Source organism: Larimichthys crocea, chromosome XVII, assembly GCF_000972845.2.
Source record: "Larimichthys crocea isolate SSNF chromosome XVII, L_crocea_2.0, whole genome shotgun sequence".
Taxonomy (NCBI): domain Eukaryota; kingdom Metazoa; phylum Chordata; class Actinopteri; family Sciaenidae; genus Larimichthys; species Larimichthys crocea.
The window spans coordinates 1,789,825-1,814,194 of record NC_040027.1 but is presented as its reverse complement, the minus strand read 5'-3'; the positions used below and the strand labels follow the sequence as shown (position 1 = coordinate 1,814,194).

The following is a 24,370-nucleotide window of genomic DNA, read 5'->3' as shown; positions in this document are numbered from 1 at the left end:
CCATTAGCTTTAAGCCATGAGAGCCTGCCTGCATTATTTAGCTGCTCCTCACACACTGGAAATGACTTCATGACAGAACTTTTTCAGAAGTAATGTTAGTGGTCAGCAGTACTGTCTGGCCTGGAGGGATTCATTTATCGACCAATAACCATAAAGAAAATGTAACATGTTGTTGGAGTCATTGTTCAACTTTCCATGTCGGAAATACAAGATAAGTATGCAAGAAGTAGCATGAGATTATTATTTGGTTCAGATCACTTCCAATGTTTTGTTGCTTGTACACACACATGGTGTGTGTGTGTGTGTGTGGACAAGCAACAAAACATTGTGTGCGTGTGTGTGTGTGTGTGTGTGTGTGTGTGTGTGTGTGCACAGTCACTCCCTGGAGCAGTGCAGGATGAGGATGTATCTCTTACATCATGTCATTTTTTATCTATCCTTTAGGAGGAGGAGCTGACACAAGCTATTTTAGCTCCCCCACAACACACAGTTATCTGTGGGTTACTTTCTTTTCACACAGGCCCACACACACACACACACACACACACACACACACACACAAATATATACATGCACACTTGAAAGTGTAAAGGTTGGTGTGAAAAGTTACACTTAACGTACCTTTGATTCTTCCTGTAATCTCTTGTTGCTATGTTTGCCTGAATTTGATGAATACATTTGTACATTTGCCTAAAATTTCATAAAACAAATCGACTGAATTAGCAATGAGCTAACAACTTTAGACTGACCTTACAGTGTCACGCTGGTGCACACTTTTGAGAGGAGTTCATCACCATGGTAACTTTGGCTACATAGATAGCCTGTTCTGAGGAAGATTGCATTTTGGCCATTGAATCCAAATCTATTTTTTTATAGCTTTCTGGATAAATGGTATCACTATTCCTAGATTGAGCCATGGACCTGATGCAGAAATAGAAAAGAGGCTGTTTGCAGGGACCTCCTTTACTTGCCCTGGTGATTTAATAAAAGACAAAATAAATGAAAGTAATGTTTCCAGGCATTTGGCCCTCTCTGGTGAAGAAAAAAAGAGGACTTCTATTAAGCATAATGGACTTATATTAGATGATTACAATTATCAGTGAGTACATTTTCTTTTGCATATTGAAGAAAAAAGAGCTACTCTAACAGACATACTCTCCATTAAAACAGCTCTTAGTGATAATGCCTCTGATGGTGTATTTATTTTTCACTTTCTGCGGATAACTGGCAGAGTCTGAGAGGGGGAAATGGGCGGTGTGCATTAAGTTTTAGTGTTGGTTAATAAGAAGTCAAGATTTGGCAATCTAACAGCGGCTTGAGTGTGATCATGTCTGGGGCATAGTTTCATAGTTTCTTCACTTCTGTCGACAGATTGCTGTACATGTATAAATCCACAGGGGTTGCGTATTTCATTTTACCCACATGCTCCTGAACGTGAACATCTCCAGTGAGGGATTTCAGAAAATACATGAATCTGTGAGTACATGAACCCTTACAGATCTAGTAGGCTACCTGCTCATCCTGTTCATGGTTGCATGAGGGGTGGCTCCTCTCCATCACACTCGACAAATCAGCAGTTCACAATCACAGGGCATCATTTCACTTGATCTACATGTTCTTGGATTTTGGGTGATCAAAAAAAACGAGACAGTGTAATAAAAGAGGAGTGATGATCAGAAGATGGGTAACATGTTGGTACAACTGATGAGGCATGTCTGGAATGGAAGCGTGTACTGGATTTTAGTGAAAGTGTGTAAAGCAGATTTGGATATTTTCTGTGAGCTAACAGGTGAGTTAGCTCAGATGCTTTTATTTTAATCAGACCCTTGAACAGGGGAGAACAGGCATCGGCTTGTGCACATAACCCTAATAATTATATGAATATAACCCAAGTAATAATGAGATTATACTGTGCCCCAGTAACACACATCACACCGCAGAAAGCCCAGTTATGAAACAGTGAAGGTTTAATTAAACTTTTCTTGGAGCAAAGCTGCTGGAGAAGCATGAATGATCTTATTGGTGGTCAATAAGGGAAGTTTTTCTTGCCCTGAAGAACAAAAGGATCACAGTGCACTGTGTGTGCGTATGTGAAGGGTTGAGAGTAAAGTCAATACCAATTATTTCACTGTGTGCTGACTTTTCTGACTTCCCAGTCTCTACTTCTCCTCATGGCAGAAAACAAAACAAAAAAGTGTGTGTGATAATATTAAGCTCACTTTGTGTGATGTCACACAAACGTTTCAAATTTAAGCGCACGATATGGACATCTTGAAAACATATCTATGTAAAATTTAAAAAACTGTGTCTCTAATCATATCTAATAGTAATTGAATGTCTTGTCTATCCTCAAGCTTGCTCAGGATGAAGGCAGCCCAGTCCGAGGCTTCGGTGTGGTGGAGTACGAGAGCGCAGAGCAGGCAGAGGCTGTGCTGATAGAGATGGACCGAACATTGGTGGGAGGACAGGAGGTCCGTCTGTCACTCTGTTCCCCCGGCACCTCAGGGAGAAGCACCCTGGCTGCTCTCATCGCCGCCCAGGGTATGGTGAGTATGATTCACGCAAGAGCAGCACAAACCACCATATTGGAGACGTATACTTAATATACTCACCATCACATACGATTAATGTTAGTAAATCTAGATGTTAGAGATCACTGGGGTCCTCAAGTAGGCTATTGTTTTGTTAAGAAGACTTAAAACGCAATAAAGGATAACTGTTGATGGTATTTTTCTCTTTCAGTGTTTTAATTTCCCCCTGAGAAGAACAACACAAGTCAGATATCCTATATATCAAATGAGGTCTCTTGTAACAGATGCCAAAATGCTTCTAAAGAGCCAGAGCCAATTATTATTTTACACGTTTTGCCTTTTTTATATGTCTGTGTTATCCTGTCCACAGAAACTCACATTTACACTTTATCATTACTTGCTAATAATCTACACATTTTATATATGCACCCTGTCAACCAGGGTGATGATGACTTTCGTCCATGGGGATCTTAGTTGTAGAGCCTACAGGGGGATGGCGCTGCTGGTGGTGGTGGTCTGGAGGTGGGCTTATGAAATGCTTTATGAACAGGAGTGAGTGTTGCAATTATAGCAACAGTTTCCGGTGAGCAGTGTAGCAGAGCAGAACAGGAACACGAGAGCAGAGCAACATCACCCAGTTACAAGGGCCTTGTTGAATGCATGTTGCGGAGTTGAGCAGAGTTTGTCCTGCATGAACATAGAAGCTTGCAGACTTTATGTATGCATCCTATCTGAACAGCCTCTCATTGCGCTGGTAGCCTATAGTACATGCACAGAACTGAATTGAGTAGATCCATCTCTGCATCAAACAGAAATATATTAAAGGAATGATTTTAGGAAACAAATGTTTAGAAAAACATTTCCTTAAATATAGAAGTCCAAAACATCAGGCTGGCAAGTAAACATGCAAACTAGCTACATCTAATTGTGAAGCCAGTGCCAACAGGTTATTGCACATCCAGCACTCATATATACTCATATATACTGAGGTTTGACATGGTGCACATGCTTGAACACTCTTGGGCTGAAATAGTGTTTGTAGCTGTGGTATCCCTCCTACACAGTGCTGTGGTAGCAGAGAGGCACTGACACGATAATTATAGTTCTATAGACTGATTGGGCTCCTCCACTGTCTCCTGCTGCCTGAAATAAACCAAACTCACAGCCTGCGACACAGTACGACATTCATACATACGCGCGCACACAAACACACTCACATTCAAATAGATACACACCGGCAGACTTACACACACAAGATGTAACTACAAGTTGCAATCAGTTGTGAGAAAGGAACAGTACTTCATAAGTACATGGATTTCTATAATTATGTATGCAGAGGTACGGAATTTAGATACAAAGGTGGGTAAGGGAACGTTTCAAGCTGAGTTTTAAGGTTTTTGCAATCAAAATCTGAGTTCCGGGTGTGTGCACATGGGTGTAATCTCCCACAATTTTCAAAAGAGAGAAAATTGTTCCCCCAAAAATCTGTCAAGTTCAAGCTCCCAGTTTTCTGTGTTTAATTACACTTGGTCAGCTGAAGGCATCATTCGTTGTGCTGAGGGAAGTGATGTGCAACAAAAGAAACAACAGAAGACACTCATGAGTCTGTGGGTGTATGTGTACTGGTACGAGAGACAGTGGAGGACAGAAAAAAAGACTGATGAGGTGCAGGTTTTAGATGACCATGTTAAATAACCTTCAGGTAACAATAATGTTGGCAGCATGTTCCGTGTTGTATTCCAGTTCAAGATTTCAGTTTGTTTGAACAAAAAAAAATAAGTTTGCAGAAGTTGTCTAAGCAGTCAACCTCCAACAGAGTCTTTGTCTGTCTTTGAGTTACTTGCTTTGACATTTGCATTTGAGGACAAGACTCAGATGTCTTGATAAATTTGCACACTATAGAAAGATAAACAACTTTCTGTGACTCTTTGTCTCTTTCTCAGTAGAGGAGGGTAGAGGTAGCTGAGAGGGAAACTAGTGTAGTGTATTGTATCTTCACCAGCTGGTTAGATTAATGTTGATGGGAGGTGTTAATACACCAATCAGCTGTAGTGTAGCTACAGGAGACTGCAACTACGGTCACTCTTGCATCTTTTCATTTTAAGGGTCACTCGATGTGCGCGGTGTGACCCTTCAAATGTGGGGCGTGAACAAAAGTGGTGTAAAATGCTTCATCAATACTATTAAAAGACTTTATTTACTAACTTTTTGTATGTCAAGATGTGTAAAAATGTATCTGTTATTGAATATTTATCATTATATCATATCATTTAAACAGAAATCCTGTGCATGTAGTTGCATGTTTTTAAGATATTGTTTTTAGAAATTTCATTTATTTTATTTAAAAGATCTAAACACTGACTGACTTTGTGTTATTCTTCCCTACAAAGATATTAAAAAGCAGGTATTGTGGAGACATGGTCTTGTAATCTTGTAATCTTACTACAGTTTATTTATTGCAAGAGCCACACCAGGCCCATATTATAATGCACATTTAGTATTTCTTTTTTATTTGTTTTAATATGACTCTACCAGTAAACTCTAATCAGCCAAAGTTAATGGTGCCAATCATTCACAGTGTCCGCAGTCATTTTAAACAGCTTATGGGCACAAAATACAACAATGTTGCTCCAGTCACATGGAAAACCTCAATTATATTTCCACATGAATTGCAGGTTTATGGTTCATTATGAGTTACCCATAGGCCATGGAAAACCATTACAGCTTTTTTACTCTCATCTGATGATAAATATTTTAGATTAGACTCAGTGAGTGTACAAAGGGCCACAATTAACGGAAAAAGACTAACTGCAACTGCTGTTGATCCAGTTTTCACAAAATGTCCTGTACACATTAACCAACAGTCACATTAGTGACCCTGTAAATTATGGCACCATGTTACTGTGATATGGTTTATTCATTCTTAAATTTCAAACTTCAACACTACCACTTTAGATTTTCTTTTTCTAATTGGTGATTTGATTTTTATTCTCAACTGGAGGAATTTCCAGGTACAGGTAAAGGGGTTGGAGCCTTGAGGTGGATGGTTAGAAGATTACAGGTTGAAAAGCAGAGCAGTGACGTTAACAGTGCCTGAATTACAATGAGGAGGATGTAAAGACATTGAGGGGAAATGTGTTTCTGAATAAATTAGCCTGAGAAGATAAGACAGACGTGAGGAGGAAGGAAGACATAAACACAGTGAAAGTAAAAGGTTGTTTGAGAGAGAGACCAGTAAAAGAAAAATGAGAAGGCTCCTTTTTAAAATTATTGAAGTGAATGTGAGCAGCTGGTGAAAGAAACATCAGACCTTCAGAAAGAGATCAAGACCTACTCCTGGCTACACTTCTCCTCCGAGGCGATTCTCTCATTTCTCCAGTGAGTGAATGTGAGTGTGAACGCGAGGACCAGATGGCCTCCTCCTCCCTCCTCCTTTCTTCTCCCTTCATCTCTCTCCTTACGCGATACTTCTCGCCTTCCCTTCTTCGCGGCTTCCTTACCTCCCTTGCGTGTGTGTATGTGTGTGTGTTGCTGCGTGGGTGTGTGGCTGGATTTTGTGCCAGTAGCCAAACAGACTGATGCATGATGACATTTTCTTCAGCAGAAAGAAAAGAAAAGGAAAGAGCTCTTCTCCCCCTCCTCCTCCTCCTTCTCCTTCTCCTATTCCTTCTCCTGTCCTCCTCCTTTCTCTCTCTCTTCCCTTGAAAGACACTGTCAGCCACGACTGGCCTTGTTCAACACCGCCATACACACACACACACACACACACACACACACACACACACACACACACACACACACACACACCAATTTTCCATGCTATAACACACAAATACACATAGTGTATGTGTGGACCAGACTCTCCTCTTCCTCTCTTTGACAGGCTGGAGTCAAACCCACTCCATCCCCATCAGTAATGCTCTCTCTTCAGGATGTGACAGGGAGGAAACAAGGTTGACTTGAGCTGAAGTCATGCTGTAGCTCAGGGGCAGACGAGGAGGAAATATCACCATCCTGCTAATGTTGTTTTAAATAGCCGTGTCTTTTGGCCAGCCAGCGAATACTGCCTGCACTCTGTCAGTGCTGAGGAGGATCTACAAGGGCTGCTCCATTCGATTTGACGCAGTCTAATTCAATAGGATTTCATCTGAGTCCGTTGAATTTAATTTTGCAACGTAATGAGTGATTGAATTCTTATTTGGGGGTGAGCCTTACAGTACGTCTTTGGATTATTCCTGGATCTGTTTAGATCCAGGAAGTGCAGCTCATGTCAAATATAATGCGTTGCTTTTAACGGGGGAAACACGCAGAGTAAAACTTGTCTTCCATGTGTGCTAAGAACAGAATGAAATTGAACATGCAGCTACAACAACACAACGCGTGAGACGCATCTTGTGGAAGAGTAACTAAAGCCTGGGCACCGAACGAGCAGGCAGAAACAAGTGAGCCGTGCTAAATAGATATACTGTAGACTGACAGGTTGAGGTGAAGCTAAAAGCTGAAAACATAAATCAGTAACTCTAATTACAATGGTGCAGACTCTTTTTCCTCCTTCTACTTAAGACCTATTTTCTAACATTTTTAACAGCTCAACCTCCTTAGTTGATGCAGACCTTACATGGCTTCAATTTAAGCATGGGACCATTGTTGGACTGTCATAAAGGCCACTCTCTCCACTCATTTCCTTCATTATTTGTCCTGCTATCAGCTGTCTAATAAAAGTGAAAAATGGTGTGTAGGTCGATCACAAGAGACAGAATCAAAGTTTAAAATGATCCACCTTGATCACAGAGACCAGCTTCAAATGGCATATTTGACTGAGAAATTAGTTTAGAGTGTAATCTGGTCAAATGCTGAAATTAGGAAGCTGTTCATCCCCTTTCAAATATGGATTCTGTGACATTTCTGGGTCCATCTGTCTTTGGTCCTTGTTATGTAGCTTTCAAAATCTCTCTGACACATAAAATATTTGAAGGTCCCAGGAAGCGATTTTCTGTATTATCCTCTTATGAACCAAGATGTCCTCCATAAACACACAACTTTATGACGGACTGAGCCTTTGTACATGGGGCAGTTCCTCTACCAACTGAGCTAACGCCGCCCCATGGTTTCAGCAATAATGAAATCTGATGACAGTTGTTGGGTTGTTTGCTCATGTTGCAGAGTCAGTGGCCTTCCAAAGTTAACTTAACCATGTGTTTAAGGGCATAAAGTCTCACTTGCTTTTCTCTTCGTCTCTTGGTTTGTACACTGTACAAATAATTGTCATATGTAAGACTGTCTTGTTTGTGCCTTTTACTCACAGTGTGATTTCTCCTTCTCACACCTCCGTATTGCAAGATTGCAACAGATTGCCACAACTTGGACAAGAAAAAAAAAAAGTCTCACATGCCAGTTTCACATGTTGACATGTGAAACTGGCACAGAACCAATGAATTAGTGTATGTCTGAAAGTAGCCTCTGCTTTGTCCTCCCAATTCTTCTTCTGCCCTTTTTTTCCACATTTGTTTTCACATCTTTCCCCCTTTTTTCTTTTCTGTATCTCAAACGGCGATGTCCCTCGCTCTTTTTTTCTTGCCCATTTTCTTTTGTTTCACAGATCGACTCCCCTCTACTGACATCTAGACATGTCCCGATGATGTAAACTAGTGTAATGATTACTACAGCCTTCGGGGACTCCTAATGATAAGATCAAAACACATACTGTACACACACACACACACACACACACACACACACAGTCTCACTTTTCTTCCTATAACTTGTGTATGTGTGTACATTTTTGTTGTTGTTGTTGTTGTTCTCCAGATTCTGAGTAATCGGAAAGGTCTGCTACCAGAGCCAAACCTAGCCCAGCTGTTGACCAGTATGACCAACCCTGCTGCTCTGCAGATCCTCATGAGGCCGTATCATACTGGGAAAAGAGGAGGTATGGTTGTGAATAAAAGCAGGTGCATTTCAATCCACCTGTTTTTAATGCACATTTTTAATTTGCGCATAAAAACAGGTGGATGGAAACAAAATGAATCACACAAAAGCTTTTCCACTTGGATGAGGTGGAAAAGTTGGTGTAGCGAATAAAAGCAAAATGCAACAGTGTGCAACGGAAACATTGAATGAATCGTGACATGCATGGAGCGTTTAACTTAAACGTCTGAAGAGACGAACAATGATGGCAGACGAATACAGATCAGATCTGGGTGGTAAATGAGTGGACTGTAACATTCACCTGGCAATAGTGGGTAAAAGTGGATCACTGATCGGCTTTTAATTTGTTTTTACGTCTTACAATAAAACCCCAGGAGTTAGGATCTATAGACATTATTTTAACACTGAGCCCTGAATTTGTAATATACCCAATAATTTTTTCATGGGTTCTTTTAGCCTGAATTATACATAATGGCTTTTATTCATCAGCATATATTATGGAGTGTGCGACACCTTAGGCTGTTGTTGTAGATCAAGTGCAAAAACTTATATACTGTATCAAGAGGGTGGATGGGAGTGTTGATAGAGATCGACTGGCACGGCTGAAGATGTCACACGTCCAGTTGAAGCTGAAGGTTTGGTCAGGAGAAAAGTCACAATCAAACAAGAATCCACACTCACAAAATGACGATGAAATACAGAAACACATAAATGTAAAAATGTTCCAAAACGCACGTTGTCATCCAGTTTGATGATAAGGTTCAATGATGAGTGAAGAATATAGAAAGTAATATATTTCTATATATATATAGGATATTTAAAAGAAAATACCAAGAGCAAGGGCCTTAATTCAACTTTTCCTGACTTCTCCACCCTATTCCTGAGAAATCATGTTTTATCTGTCAGTCTGACATGGTGGACTCATAAGGCAGTCAGAGGAGTGATTACAATCAAAATGCATCATTGTTTAAATTTGTAAGAAGACATGGTGCTATATTTGTTGAATTCAGCCAAAACTGAACTGATTCAAATTGCAAATTGTGTTTTAGTTTGGGTTTGTGTTTGAGTTTTATGCTCTGTGATTGGATGTTGTTTTTTTATTATTTGCACCATAAATGTTATAGTTAACTTCTCCCTCAAAGGTTTTCTGTACACAGGCTACAGCCTGTTGAATTTTCATCAAAGACCCAGACGTTTTCTTGCTCATTTGTTCCAAGCTGTAAAAATGCTTCAGCTGTGAGTCACATACAGTAATGTTGTCTGTGGAAAGATGAATAGAGCTTTGACATCCAGAACCAGGGGTGCCCAAAGTAGCATCTCCCACTCTGAAACTCCAGTTAAAAACTTTCAACTTTAAAACAGCACATCAAATTTACATGTACACTGCACATTTAGACAATTTTAAAACGAATAAACGTCCTGAACTTGCTCTTCTGAGAACTCGTTCCACACTAATCAAAGATCTCCCCTGTATTAGCCTGTCCCTCTGTTAGGCCCTCTTATATACTGTAATCACTTTGTCGACTGCTTCATTATTTGATGAATGGCTAATCAGGTATTAAAATGAAATCGTGTGACATTAGCGGAACAAATGAGAACAGGAAGGAGAGAAAATGGGAGAGGTGGGGGAGCTCTCTTAAAGAAGAGCACGCACAATTAAAGTCTAAAATTAGGACCTTGATTAAATGTTAAACTTTCTCTACCTATTCTGGTGGAAGCTACCATTAGCATTGACGCTTACATTTATTATGAGGAGACCTTGTGATTCAGACAAGTAACGCATGCACACACAAAAGCCAAGAAAAGGGGTGTATAGGTGTAGGGCGACAATTGCCTAAAGGTGAGAGACACCTTCTTGATGATATGAATCCTGAACATGGAAAATGTGTTAATTGTGTGAATGTGGGCAAACCCTCTCAAATTTTGGAAATCGACATACAATTTGTTTCATGAAATAAATAAAAAAAAAAAAAACTGCAGCTTAAAAACAAGTCATGTCCACCAATGCAAACTTACTTATTGTTGTTGCTATGGTGACTTGGTTAGCGAGGCGATTGATTATTCTGTGTTCAATTCAAATTATTCAGCACTGCGTAGAAAACCACACATAGTTACAAACCACCAAAATTTGGCGGTACTTCTTCTTCTTCTTCTTCCTCCAGACTTTGTCAGCATGGACAGCAGGAGGAAACTGTTGTTTATTCATCGCTTGATTCTTCTTGGAAGAAAGGACGACAATTATCGGTGGACAAAAATACACAGCTTTAGTATTTCATTACAGTTCTCAACAACCAGGTTGTCACAGCTACGCAGTGCTAAACACACTGCCAATAAAAGTTAGAGACAGCAGTTGGTCATTGAGTTTCTAATTGAAACATTGTTTTTATTTGAGAACAAATTCAATAATAGTGAATACAAATGGTGGGATACCATCAAGAGTTAGAAAAAAATTTTTTGTAAACGTGAATAAAAAGGATCAAAGATCAACTTTAAACCCCTGTAGGAAATCAGCCAGTTTCTCTACCAAAGGTTATTTGATTATGTTGCTATCGAAAACAATCAAGGTCTGAGTTGTAGCCCAGCACTCTGTTCATGGTGAAGAAACCATGTTCACAGTTCAGTGTTGTGCAAGCTCACACTTTACAAGAGCGAGCTTGTGTAACTCTCTGATGGCAGTGGCACTCGCAGGTTGACTCATGTTGCAACAGCGCTGCACAGATGCGCCCACAAATACATTGATTTCTGTTAGAATTGATATTTGGCGTTATTTTTAGCATTTAAAAAAATAGCTGAAACCCCCACCAGGCCAAAATAAATTCTACTATTGTAACTGAAACACTGCTGCCTTTTTTTAAGATTGCAAACTAGTTTCACAGCCATTTAGTCCTTTACATTACAGGGAATGTACACAATGTACATCAACATCTCTCTTGAAATTTTGCATGTTACAAATACAGGCAAATACTTTCTGAATTGTGAAAAACAACCAGTGAGGTTGACTGATTTAAATCTGTATCATAATGCCTGTGTGATGCATCAAAAAAAACATCTAATCACTGGGAAAAAAAGAAGACTAAAAAGTACCAGCTTCTGGAACGAGCTCGATGGGAGTTTAAAAATGATGAAATCCATGTCCACCTTCAAGAAAAAGCTGAAAATTAAACTGATTCTTATATATAGAGCTGCAACCTCTGATAAAGCTACAGTTAGTATGTATGGGCACCATGTTGTCTGTCGACTAATGTCTGTTAATGTTCTATGTAGTGTATTGTCTTGTTTTGTATGTATTGTATTGTTTTGTTCTGCTTGTACACAGGCTCCCTCAATAAGCTTTAGATAGCTTCTACGGGAGACCTGATTCACACACAGGTGTATAATCTTCTTTTCTTTTTAAGTTTAAATAATGACAATTACTGGATGTCAATATGTTGTGTGCGTGTGTGTGTGTGTTTGTGAATAAAGAATAAAGAAGCAAAGAAGGTGAAGCTAGAGTCTGTTTCTATTGTTTCTGAGAAAGCTGTCGGTCGGACTCAAAAAACTCTTTGAAGAAGTTTGAAATTTGCATTTTTCTGCTTTTCTTCTCTGCATTGATTTTGTTGTTGTTGTTTGAGCTTCTTTTCAACTGTGTCTTCAACATCCAAAATGAAATCTAAGCTTGGAAAAAAAGTTAAAGTTATGAAGGTGGCAATTTGCTTTGTGCTAACATAATATCTCAATATTGTGCTTGTTTTAAAACAGAAGGCCGGGTGATTGTTTGAAATGTGCTGTATATGACTGATGGTGTGCTTGTTTGACTAATAATTCTGCCTGTGTATCACTGTTGAGAAAATGATTGATTGCTGCATGAGTAGCAGAATTTGTAAAAGCCAGTCCCAAAGAGAAACACTGAGCAATGCTTTGATTTGTTGTTTGTCTGTGTGCTTTAGGGAAGTATGGGCGTCACACCAGCCTGCCGTTCCTCAGACCTCCTCTCACCACGGCTCTGCTCACACTGGGAAAAGCACACCAGGTCACAAAAACATCAACATCTGTGTGGGATTTATTTTTTTGTCTGTGTGTGTGCGTGTTTGTTACAGTAATGTCTGTTTTCCTTTACTTTGCAGAGTGCTATGCTTGGCAATGGACTAGTCCTCCAGAACCTCTTGCATATGCAGCTCGCGCAGCAACAGCTCCTACACATCAAAGACAAACGCATCAGCAGTGTAAGAAACCTGTGTGTGTGTCTGTATGTGTGATCATTTGCATAGAGCAGTGGTGAGGGTTAAAGTACTATCTGTTGGCATGTGTCCTTACGTTTTTATCTACAGCACTTTATGCATAATGAAGCTAAACAACATCAAAATCATGAAACCTAATTGCTTCAGGAAATACCTTGAGGTGTGAATATTCCCTCCACATTTTGATTTACATATTTTAAAATGATTCTAATGTTTTCTTTAATTGCAGTGAAAGCTAAGTCACAGAAACTGATTTTTGGAAGATTTGATATTGTTTGTTTTTTTTACTTTAGATTTGTTTATCTGCCGTAGTTGTAATAGCGCAGAAGGGGATGTGAAAAATGTATTTATTCATGTATATTTATACTTGAATAGTCACTGCAATAGGCGGAGCTGCTGTTGACTTCATAAAATCGCATGTGTGTGTTGTTGTTTCTGCTTTGTTACCATCCTGGGCTCTTCCATTTCTCTCTCTCATCTTCTCTCTAAGCTCTGCTCTCTCTGTCTCTTTTTTCTTTTTTGATAACGTGTCCCTTCTTCTCTGCTTTCTTTCTTTACATAATGCTCTTCAATCTCGTCTCTCCTCCACAGGTCTCCAGTCTGCTCGGGGACCCGTCCAGGCTGTTGATGCAGAAGGCTTTGTCTCTGCGGCCTCCAGGCCTTGTGCCTTTGGGGAAAGGCCTCCTGGGAGACTCACCTACAGGTGAGCGAGGCCAAGTACGACTTGGTGTAATTAATGCTCACTAATGACATCTTACCTTGTCTCACAGCTGTGTTTTTGTTAATGCTGCATTTATAAAATGCGTTAAATCTCTTATTTTCTCATATCTCATTGTGGGAGCATCTGAAAACGTTTGATTAATTATTAATCAGTGCCGCACCCTGTTTATTTTATGGGCTGTAAAATAGACACATATGACATATAACCTATGACTTCTCAAGTAGATTTCTTGCCCATCTGTTTTTTTTGTTTGTTTGTTTGTTTTTATAATGCGACCTCAGTGTTTTCAGATTTCATGCAATTTTTACGTCACTCTAGATCGACATTTGTTACAATCCTGTCACCCGGCAAAAGGTAGAAACATGGAAGACAGTTGTGATGGAGGAAGTCAGTGGATGGATTGCTCGAGGTGTAGCAGTATCTTTGAACAGTAACTGGTGTAAAATAAAATAAAAAAAGGATCAAAGCACAGCAGAGATTGTAATGTACAGGTACAAGGATATGTAAATAACTTTCAATCATAATTTGTTGATGTCAGGTGTCAGAGTTGCCCCTCTGCAGGTCCCTGAATGTCTCACAGTTGTTTTTTTACTGTACAGCTGCAGTGCATTAATGATTCAAATCCCCAGCTGAGGAGAACTGTTGTTTTACATGTAAATGATATATAGTAGACTGAGTGTACACACACACACCTACACATTTGTGTTCCTCTTTGATTGTGTGCATGAGTTTGCAATTTTGAGTGTGTGTGTGTGTGTGTGTGTGTGAGTGTATGTGTAATGTGATGTGAGGCTTTTATCGGTGCATGCGTCTGCTGGGATTGTTAGCTTAAGGCTTGTTAGAGTTGATTCTTTTATTGTGCTGTGGAGGCCATTTGTCACGACAATATTGGATTTATAATAAGTGTGTGTGTGTGTCTGTGTGTGTGTGTGCGTGTGTGTGTGAGTGTTAACCTTTAGTGTCTTTAAAAGATGTGCTCATGCTTTTATGTCTGTATGTTTTTTTGTGCTCGTGTATATGGGAGTGTGTACATATTTGTGTTTATTGAACCCCGGAGTGAGTGAAATATTGGGATTGTGGAGCAAAGTGCTGCGCTGTAAAAAACAAACGAAAAAAAAACATGATAAGTGATGATGTATGAGCCATTCTCTAATATTACTACTGGCTCTGCAGAGATGGTCGGACTGAGCTCTCAGTTTCCAGCCGTCTGGATGATTCGTCTCCGTCCAGATGAGACAGAGACGCTGATGGTCATCAGTAAAAAACATTTCACATGTTTATCTGGCATCTCTCCTCTCCGTGCTTTCATTTCCCTTCATTCCATTTTCTTTTCATTGCTGCTCTGCTATATTTTTTTTAATGTATTTTCCATCTTTTTCTTCTGTTGATCTCTGTTGATTTTCTTTCTTTTATTTCCCCCTTCTCCTTTTTCTTTCTTTCTTTTTTCCTTTCCTTTCCTTTCCTTTCCTTTCATTTGCTTCTCCTTCTTGTCCTAATTTTCCTTTTCCTCTTTCTTCTGTTCCTTTCCATTTCTTTCTACTTTTCTCTTCTCACTTATCCTTTCCTTCTCTTTCCTTTCCTCTCCTCTCACAGAGTTGAGCCAAGAGTCAGTGCCATCATCCACCCATAATGCCACAGTAGTGGTATCAGCAGCAGGTGTGATGCCATACCTCCAGGGTCGAGCTGGAGGGGGAGAACAAAACATCACCCATTCTATTTCCACAACTCCTTCTGCTTCTTCCTCCTCCTCCTCTTCTTCTTCCACCTCCACCTCATGTGACAGGCAGCCAGCTCCTCCTGGGACCATGGTGAGCTCCCACCCGCAGGGACAGAGCTACTCCTTGGGTATAAGTAACTCAGGCCTTGGTCCGCCTCCACCTAACCTACCTGGAGGGGTTTATACGTCAACAGGCCAGCACAACAGCTCAGATGGCTGCCCCCTGGCTAGCATGGTGAGCAGAACGAACACAAATTCACACACACACACACACACACTCACACACACACACACACACAGGAAATACACACCACAACTTCTACATGCGGCATCATCCTTCATCACAATTTCTCCATGTGTCATAATGTATCTCTCAGGTTGACAGAAAATGTATTTTAGTAGTAGACTGAATATATTTTGACTTTTGGTTGCCCCCCCCTCCTCAGTTACTGTTGCTACACCTGTCAAGCTTTCCATTTTGGAACTGTCTGCACTGTTGCAGTTTAGATTGATAACTGTGGCAGATATTTTGCTCAAAATTTAGAGTCATTTCTGAAAGGATGGGTCCTTGATATGAGACGGAGGTAGACAAATACAGCTTCTCATTTCTAGCAGTGGGGAAACGCTAAATAGATGGATACGCCTCTGTCTCTTGTGGATTGATCTTTATATTTAATTTAGCCTCAAACACACACATTGCATGAGCATATGTATAAACAGCCTCTGTCCCTCGAGAGCTCTTCCTTTTGGAAGTTCATGCACTACAAAATTAATACTATACTTGTCAGCCTCTGCCTGCCTAGCCTTGTCTCTTCTGGCCTGTCATCCTGTCTAGAGCCCCATGCCTATGTTGCCTGTTCACCTGTATGCCTTTCTGCACACTCTGAATACCTGTCTGCTCTTTGACTAGGCCTGGTTTAAATAAAGCACCGCTATGCTTACATCACCCTCCATCATAATTCAGTGTACTGAGATAATCACAGCGCCGAAGTTCTTCAGGGAACTGTTTCTGGTCCCAACGCTGTCTTCTGTTAATTCTCCTTAATGGAGTCAAAGTGTAATTAAAGAATACAATCCTCCTTTGAACAGCCCTTCAGCACTTCAAGGGAATCTTTAAAACATTAAAAAAAAAAACATTGAGGTTGGTAGAATTGATTTTCACAGTAATACACCTGACAACATAGGCTACAGTGCTGCTTTGGCCAACCCTGCTGTAATCTAAAGTGAACTTAAGATTAAAAAAAAAAAGCGGTGTATCAGACAATATGACCATTTAAATCTGTTTCTGTCTCTTTAGGTGAACAGTGGTCAGAGCTCTCTGTTGGGTGATCCTCCTAAAGAAGTCAGACTGCCCTCCAATCCTTACCTGAACCTGGCCAGTGTAATGCCAGGTGTCGTTCTGCAAGGTGAGCAACACAAACACACAACAAATGAACAGGCAACAAGTGAGGTTTGCTCATGTGCAAACTCTTACCCTTGTTTATAGAAATAGGAGTTGACAAACTCTATATGATGTAATATTGTTAATATACCCTAAAAATCTGCCTTTTCACTATCAGAGGCTAACTGCCTGTAGGGCTGAGAGGTGCCTCTAGCTATGTGAGGAGGCAGCTGCAGTCAGCTTGGATTCAGTGCGGTTACAAATAATTTCAATAGAAATCTGGAGTAAGGACAGTGTAACCTGTTAAATTATATTCAAATATGCACAGAAACTTTCTCAAAGCAATAGTTCGACATTTTAAGATACCAGGAAGTCACTGCCTCTGGCCAAGAAATAGTCCCGCTCATCCTACCCCACATAAAGCCACAACCTTACAGCAAACACTTTGGTTTTTAAACAGATAAAACAAATCTGATTTGTGTTGTTTAGTGAGCTGTAGAGGAGCCGGTAGGCAGTTTTGTTTAACCTTTGGACAGAGTCAGTTTTTATGCTAAGATAGTCTAACCAACACCTGGTTGTAGTTCCATATTTTATCGATCTTCTCATCTAACTCTCGGTGAGAGAGTAAATGAATATATTTCAGAAAATGTGTGCTAAATACACTGTCACTATCGCCTCTTCAATGTTCTTCCACAAGTTGAGTGAGGACTTTGGTACTTTGATACAGATCGACTCTGGGGAAGGGGATCATACTAGTTTCAATGGCACAAGCAGATATTTTTCAATGTTGGATGCTTATGTTCGTGTTATTACCCACAACATTATCTCACTCATTATGCCTCCTCTATTGTTCCCTCCTCTGTTGCTCAGGATCGGTGGGGAGTAAAGCCCAGGGAGGACAGCCTGGCTCCGGGATGTACGGCACCTCAGTTGCTCCCGTTGCCTCCCAGGGTTCCAGTTCCTTCTCCCACGGCTCGGCAGCAATAACCACAGCTCCATACAGCACCGATACCTCCACTGACTACAGCCAATACAACCAGGCCTACACACAGGTACTGCAGCTCATACAGACACACCTGTTGAGAGAGGCAAATGAAAAAAATATGTTGGTAGGTGCATGGTGTGCCTGCCTGTTCACCATTGTTTTAAGTGTTACTCGGCCTAAAATGTGAGAGAGACAGATAATGGCTGAATAGATGATGGATGGATGGATGCATAATGAGTGGATAGATGAGTGCGGCAGTGACAGAGTGAGCTGTAACTATGAGAGGAAGGGAGGTGATGAGATGAGGATGGGTATGAATATTTGGACAGACAGAATGAGAGAGGATTTGGCAGAGAGCGCTGTGTCTTTCCATCTGTCCTCACTCCCTTCCTCTCTCTCACCACTCCACTCAGAACAAGTCATGAATCCTCCCTACTGGGTGTTTGTCTGCATCTCTTTCTCTCTCTCAAATTTTTTTGCCTCCTCCAGCAGCAAGTGGCATATCTGATATTTGCAGCGTGGTACAAACCCAATTTTAAATGTTAATTACGATCTACTCATCCAAACAAATGAATCATGATTAGATATCCAATAAAACGGTCGGTTTCATTTGTCTGGAAAGAGGAGACAAAGGAGAGGAACAGGGGAGAGCCGCCGGCAGGAACAATAGTTAATGAATGACAAAGAAAGGGAAATAAAGGAGGGGGAAAAATCGACAAAGACAAGAAAATGGCCGAGCATCTGCTCCAGCCGCTTCACCTGTATGCGGTGTGTGTGTGTTTGTGTGTGTTATAGGAGGCCATGCAGCAGTGGTACCAGCACTACCAAGCAGCACAGGCTCACACCTACAGCACTGCTGCTCCACAGGACGGTACGGCCACAGACTACAGCAAGGAGCACACACAGGTAACACGCAGTACACGTGTGAATGCACACTAAGATCCAATCACACATGTAGCCACGTTCTTTCTGCCTAGACAAAAGTATATACTCATTTTGCATCATATCAAAGACATAAACAACAGGCAAAATGGATTCTGTGGATGGAGTACACACCAACACGAAGAGTCAGTACAGCCGAAACTGGATGATTCACATAGCAACCAGAAATGCTGCATGTGTTTATTTGCACATAGAGCAGAGAAGTGAGATCCGATTACAAGTGGTGACTCGAGACGAATGTGGAGATGTGTTCTAATGTCTGGTGTGAACCGATGTGCTTACAGCTGTCGACTTGTGACTGGTTCAACCAAAGACCATGTTAATGCCAGGCGCAAACGGTGCCACGCACTCATTTGTAACCGTGAATCGGCGTGTGTGCTGTTATGTGTGTTTGTGTTCGCAAGAATTATGGCTCGTTCACTATAACACGTCAGGTGACAGAAAACAGGAGAGTGTAGAATAATGACGGCAGCTGATAAATGGAGAGAAAACTATTCATCCAAGTTACTAAAAAATGAACACTTAATGTTTTCACTGAACATGATCTTTTAAATTTTTCTTCATTAATCAATGAGTTCTTACAGGATTAGTAAAAAAATAAAAATGACAATAAAATAAATAAATAATAAAAATAAATAAAAATAATTTTGTTTCAGGCTCCACCAGTGACGACCTATGGGGATTACAGTTCCTACATGCAGGCGGTCACTCAGTACTACTCCCAACCTGCAACAGCCAACCAGGCCTATGCCAGCAAGGTACCCACACACACACACACACACACACACACACACACACACCACCAACCATGACATAATTCTAACCACAACCCCAACAGAACAGCTCAAACAGCTCATTTAAAATCCACATTAAATGGACCCCCCAAGAGGTCCAAGGCTGACCAGCAAAGGGCGCACACCACAGCCCATTTCAGATATGCAATATGTAACACTGATGGCATTACTAACACATGACATCTTTCAGAAGCACAAAATCACATAGTTTGAGGCAATGAATCACTCATTTTTTTGGGCAGTAGTTTGTAGTCCCAGCATATAAATGACAATTTTTTCCTCACAGATGCTCAGAAAATTTGATCCATGATACCTGACACGCTCCAAACAAAACAGAAGCTCTTTAAAATCCAACTTATTTGAGTCAAACAACATCCTGTCCTGCAGTCACAGTGTAAATGATCTGGATCAGCAGCCCTCAGAGCAGCATGCTGGTATTTACATGCACTTTGTCTGCATGTTTATTTGGAGAAAGTGACCTCTCCATGAGACACTGATACCGCTTTAAAGGGAACATATCACTCGGCACCCAGCAGCTGATACCAGACATCTCCACACACCCTAAGCAGCCAGGTCCAGGCTTAACGGCTGCTGCTGCAAGAGTGTGTGTGTTTGCTTTAAGATGCAGCTATGGATCTCACTATGTGGCAGGGTTACCATCGGCTACACTCAGCTCGATGGAGTTTATTTGTGGTCTGAAACTGACCTAAAGAAATGTTGATACGGCACTGTAGCATTTTGTTTTGGCTTGTTGTCCTCGTGAAAAATAACAAGCCAGTACAACAGCAGACGGGGGGTGAATGAGTGATCCTGGTTGAGTGAAACATGTGTAGACATTCTCTCATAATAGCCACTAGAGGGCAGAAAGGTTAACATGAATAAATAAATGAATAGATAATAGAATCATGAGGTGCTTTCAACAACAACATGCCACATATCAAAATAATTGACCCCAAAATGTAGCCTGCAGTCAACCACCTGTCTTTCACTGTGTTTATGTGTGTATTTTTCTAGGAGGTAGATGTGTGTAAGCCTCTAGGAGTGTCTCTGCACGCGGTCAGTAACGGCGCGGCTCCTCCACCAGCCGTCCTACCAGCTGCTGCCGTGCTCCCAGCCTACAGCACCCTGCCTTTAATGCCCGGCTTCCTCGGGGCACCACACCCAGCGGCGGCGGCAAACCCCGTCACGCATGCACACACTGCCGCCACTGACTGGAACACCTACTACTATGTGAGTAGAGAAAAGCCATGCTTTTTTATGTGGGACATGTGACACTTTTAGTACATCTGTGAGTGAAGCTGGAGGAAATATCTTTTTGGGGGGATTTTTTGTTTTGAGTTAGTGAGCACGATCAGCTCAGGTGACAATCCAAACATTTCATATTGCAGCTAACTACTTTATTGTTTCTCCTGTTACTTGTGATATTAACGGGCGGTTTTGTGTGTTGAGAGTAGCTGAGGGAGAGGAACATAGTTCAGCTTGTTGAATTTAAAGTAATATGTCAGTACTGGGTGCATTTCTGTGTAATAAAAGACCAAAATAATATAATAAATATTAGTACATACTATTATCTTACACATCTGCAATTCTGTAGTGAATGAGTGGTTAGTCATAACAATGTTTTCTAAATTAAAAATGAATCCCTGAGGCTCAGTGGGAGTCTCAGGACAGAAGGCAGACCTAATTTTGAAAAGAATAATGAATTTTTTAATTTCATTCCATCCAGTGTTCACCATAGCAACATCTCGTCACATGTGTTTGCTGACCCCCCATTCCATCAAATCTACAATATAATCAGTACAACACATTTATTTTTTCAGACTTCACTCTAATGTTTCGTTGTGAATTACTGAATCTTATCACCTACATGTATGCGTTACTCTTTGACTGAACTGCTTGCGACCACATGACACACGCAGCTGGTTGCAAGGAGTCACACGTATGCATATTTGTTTTCAAGGGTCACAAGCCGATTATGGAGATAGTAGATCACCTACTAACTTCTTCATGTGGTGACAGATCCACAATACCTCCTCATATACAGGCTGTGGAATCAGTAGAAAGAAGACGAGAAAAGGACTCAGAGAGACAGAGAGCATGAGGACATTAGCAAGTAGGATCCAGACGCCTGATCTAAGCCCCGTCTCTTGAAAGACTTGGATGTGTTTGTACAGACAGCCACTGTGGCCCAAACTTATTGACCTTTAGACTGCTAAACCCAGAACACACACAAACACAGGATGTTTGCCTTGTTCAAATTCCACAATTAGTCACATTTTTAGCTTTTATTTTGATTGTTAGTTCATCTTCGGTTTAAGGTGTCAATCAGCTTATTGGTGCAAACATCTTGTAGACCGGGGCATCTTATATTGGAAATAGCAGCTCAGCAGTGTATTCACAGAAGTATTCTACAACATCTAAAGGCTGAAAACTTGAAGATTAAATGCAGCTCAGCACGCCGTGTTAAGTTTTAGTTCCGGCGCTTGTTCAGTTATTGAAAGTGTATAAGGGCTTAGAACATTACGACCAAAGTATATGATTGACATTCCTATGATGTATTATGTCTCAGCTTGTTGCAGCAGTTGTTTGTTTTTTGTGTCATTTTTCAAGCTTTTATCTGACAGAGACAGCTGAAGAAGTGACAGGAATGTGGGGAGAGAAAGATGGGGAGTGACATGCAGCAAAGGGCCGCAGGTTAGATTCATACCCTGGGCTGCTGTGGCAAGGACTGAGCCTTTGTACATGGGGCGGATTCTCTACCAACTGAGCTAACCAACACTCGTCTCAGCAGTTTTTAATGCACAAAATTGGCCCAAAAGTAGTCATTTTTAGAACTAAATAATTTATTTAAAAAGGTACGGTAGGTCTCTACTTTGTAGTTGTTCAGTATCACGAGGCTGGGATTAGCCTAGAAAGCCAAAGTTTAGCCTTCTTCTGGACAAGCTAGTAAGACAGTAATGTTGCTGCAGAGTGGAAAGGGTTAAATTGAAATGAAAAGAATAAAATTATTATTATTATTTTTTTAAACTCTTCTCATTTCTCTCTCCTCAGAACCAGACGAGGGGCCACAAGAGGGAGTACCCTCAGTTGGCGGTGCAGGAAGTGACATCTTCAGACGGCGCCTACATTGGGCAACACTCCCAAGGCCTGGGCGGCCAGTACGCTGACTACTTTAAGAGGAAGAGGCTCTAGTATGAACCAAACCACCTTAAAGCCTAAAGCTTATGGAGGGAGGCACACATACACACACACACACAGCGTCTGCTGGATGTCACAGCTCCCTCTAGTGGCCTTTCTGTGGCAGCCATTTTGCATCCCTAAAGTAGGTATTGCGTTTAATAGAATTTGGGGTCGCAAATGGCTCAAGTGAAAGTAAGCCATAGTGCTCTTTGATCCTGGCACTTATGTACACACACACACACACACACACACACATACATACACACACACAAACACACACAAACACACACAAACGCACACACAGACACAAACACGGTGTTGCTTTTGTCCTGTTCAAGCCTTAACTCTTTAACTTAAACTGTTGTTTCTCAGTGTGTCAACTGTACTTAACTAATATTCTAATCTTGTACATTTTTTCTAATATGATGTAAACTTAAGTATGCTGTATCTGTACGTATAAGCTGCTTTTGTATTTGCAGCCAGGCGACCTGTCTGCCTGCTGAAACTGTCTTAGGACTGGTCTTACAGTCAGGTGTCTCCCTCTCTGTCTCCTTCCAAAAGATAAAACGTGTCAGTTGTTGCACACTCACGCTTTGATTAGTCAGTCGAACTGACATCTGTTCGTTCCCGCTTCAGTGTCTTTTCTCTTTTCCTTTTATTGCCCAGGTTCCTCTTTTATATCTCCCTGCGGGGATTTAGAGTGTGTGTGTATGTGTGTGTGTGTGTGTGTGTTTTATGCGTGTTGTTATGCTGTTTCTGTAGGAAGTGTCAGCCATTTCAATCCCAAGGTTTGGGAGCACATCAGGAAAAAAAAAAGGGCCTGAACCAATCAAAGCTCTTTATTGTGGTGACTTACAATAGCTTCCCTCGATGAATGGACCTTTCTTCTAAAGACTGGACACAACATAAAAGGCTGGTGTAAATACAGTGTGTAATAAAGAATATATAAAGCCATGCGTAACAGACAATATCGTAATCAATGGACATTTCCCAGCTCTTTTGTGGGCGAATTGTACAACATGAATGAAAGAAAAACATTTACTACATGTCTAATTTTTCAGTATATGCTGTTATCTATTTGTAATATAATATAATAATATTCCAAGGCAATTCAAGTCATTTATTAATATTGAAATTGTGTTGACTTAAATGTAATTATCTGCTTTGGTTTTTAACATTTAAGCCAAATATTTGAACACAGTCCTCTCCTCTCCTCTCCTCTCCTCTCCTCTCCTCTCTGCTCTAACACATTAAGGTGTTTTGGGGGATGATTTGTTGGGACTGTAACAGGAGCTTTACTTCCATTTGCAGCTACCATTACAACATAAGGGTTTCAGACTGTAAGTGTGTCCTGAATCTATACTACAAACTAACTCAAAGCAGGTTTTGAGTGTGTTTGCAAACTGAAACCACTTTTTTTTAGTGCTCGGTTGATGGAAATGTAGGAGCTGCTCACAGACAGTGAACCGGCTCTAGGATCACCTCCAGAAAAAAATAGCCATGTTGCTGTGTCTGAAATTTAGGGAAGATATTCCAAAGTATATTTCATCATGTCCTGCAATAATATTCAGTTATGTAGTCTGTAGTATGAGTTTGGGACACAGTTTTTTTTATCATTTGAGGGGCTGTATGATTTTCTGAATCAAGAAGTTTTAGCATTATAGTTATTTTTTACTCATCACTTGCTACTATAACAGGCCACTGTGCATGTGGAGTTTTTGTTTATAACAGCTGAATAGAATTTCTGCACCTTTTTTTAAGTTCTTAGGGCAAAGAGGAAAAAAAAACAAGTATTAAAATCTTAATGTTTATCTTTGATTTCTTCTCAACTGCTTTTACAAAAAAAAAGAAACGATTATTAAGAAAAGATTTAAGAATTATTATTATTATTATTATTACTATTACTATTAGAGCCAAGGCTGGGAACTGAATTATACTTCATGTCCAAAAGGTTTGTTCAGAAGAGGGCTTGGT

At 40.6% G+C, this 24,370-nt stretch overlaps 1 protein-coding gene across 1 annotated transcript in view; it reads left to right on the top strand.

Annotated features, from left to right (window-relative positions):
* Positions 1–23,350, top strand: part of LOC104929475 (ribonucleoprotein PTB-binding 2) — a 33,609-nt gene extending 10,259 nt beyond the window's left edge. The window contains exons 2-13 of the mRNA XM_027290432.1: positions 2,355–2,546; positions 8,340–8,460; positions 12,386–12,468; positions 12,563–12,661; positions 13,268–13,379; positions 14,991–15,349; positions 16,412–16,520; positions 17,366–17,547; positions 18,276–18,386; positions 19,079–19,180; positions 20,231–20,446; positions 22,268–23,350. Of these exons, the coding sequence (XP_027146233.1) occupies positions 2,442–2,546; positions 8,340–8,460; positions 12,386–12,468; positions 12,563–12,661; positions 13,268–13,379; positions 14,991–15,349; positions 16,412–16,520; positions 17,366–17,547; positions 18,276–18,386; positions 19,079–19,180; positions 20,231–20,446; positions 22,268–22,408 (1,740 nt within the window). The 5' untranslated portion in view covers positions 2,355–2,441 and the 3' untranslated portion in view covers positions 22,409–23,350. The remainder of the gene's footprint in view (positions 1–2,354; positions 2,547–8,339; positions 8,461–12,385; positions 12,469–12,562; positions 12,662–13,267; positions 13,380–14,990; positions 15,350–16,411; positions 16,521–17,365; positions 17,548–18,275; positions 18,387–19,078; positions 19,181–20,230; positions 20,447–22,267) is intronic.
* The last annotated feature ends 1,020 nt before the right edge of the window (positions 23,351–24,370 follow it).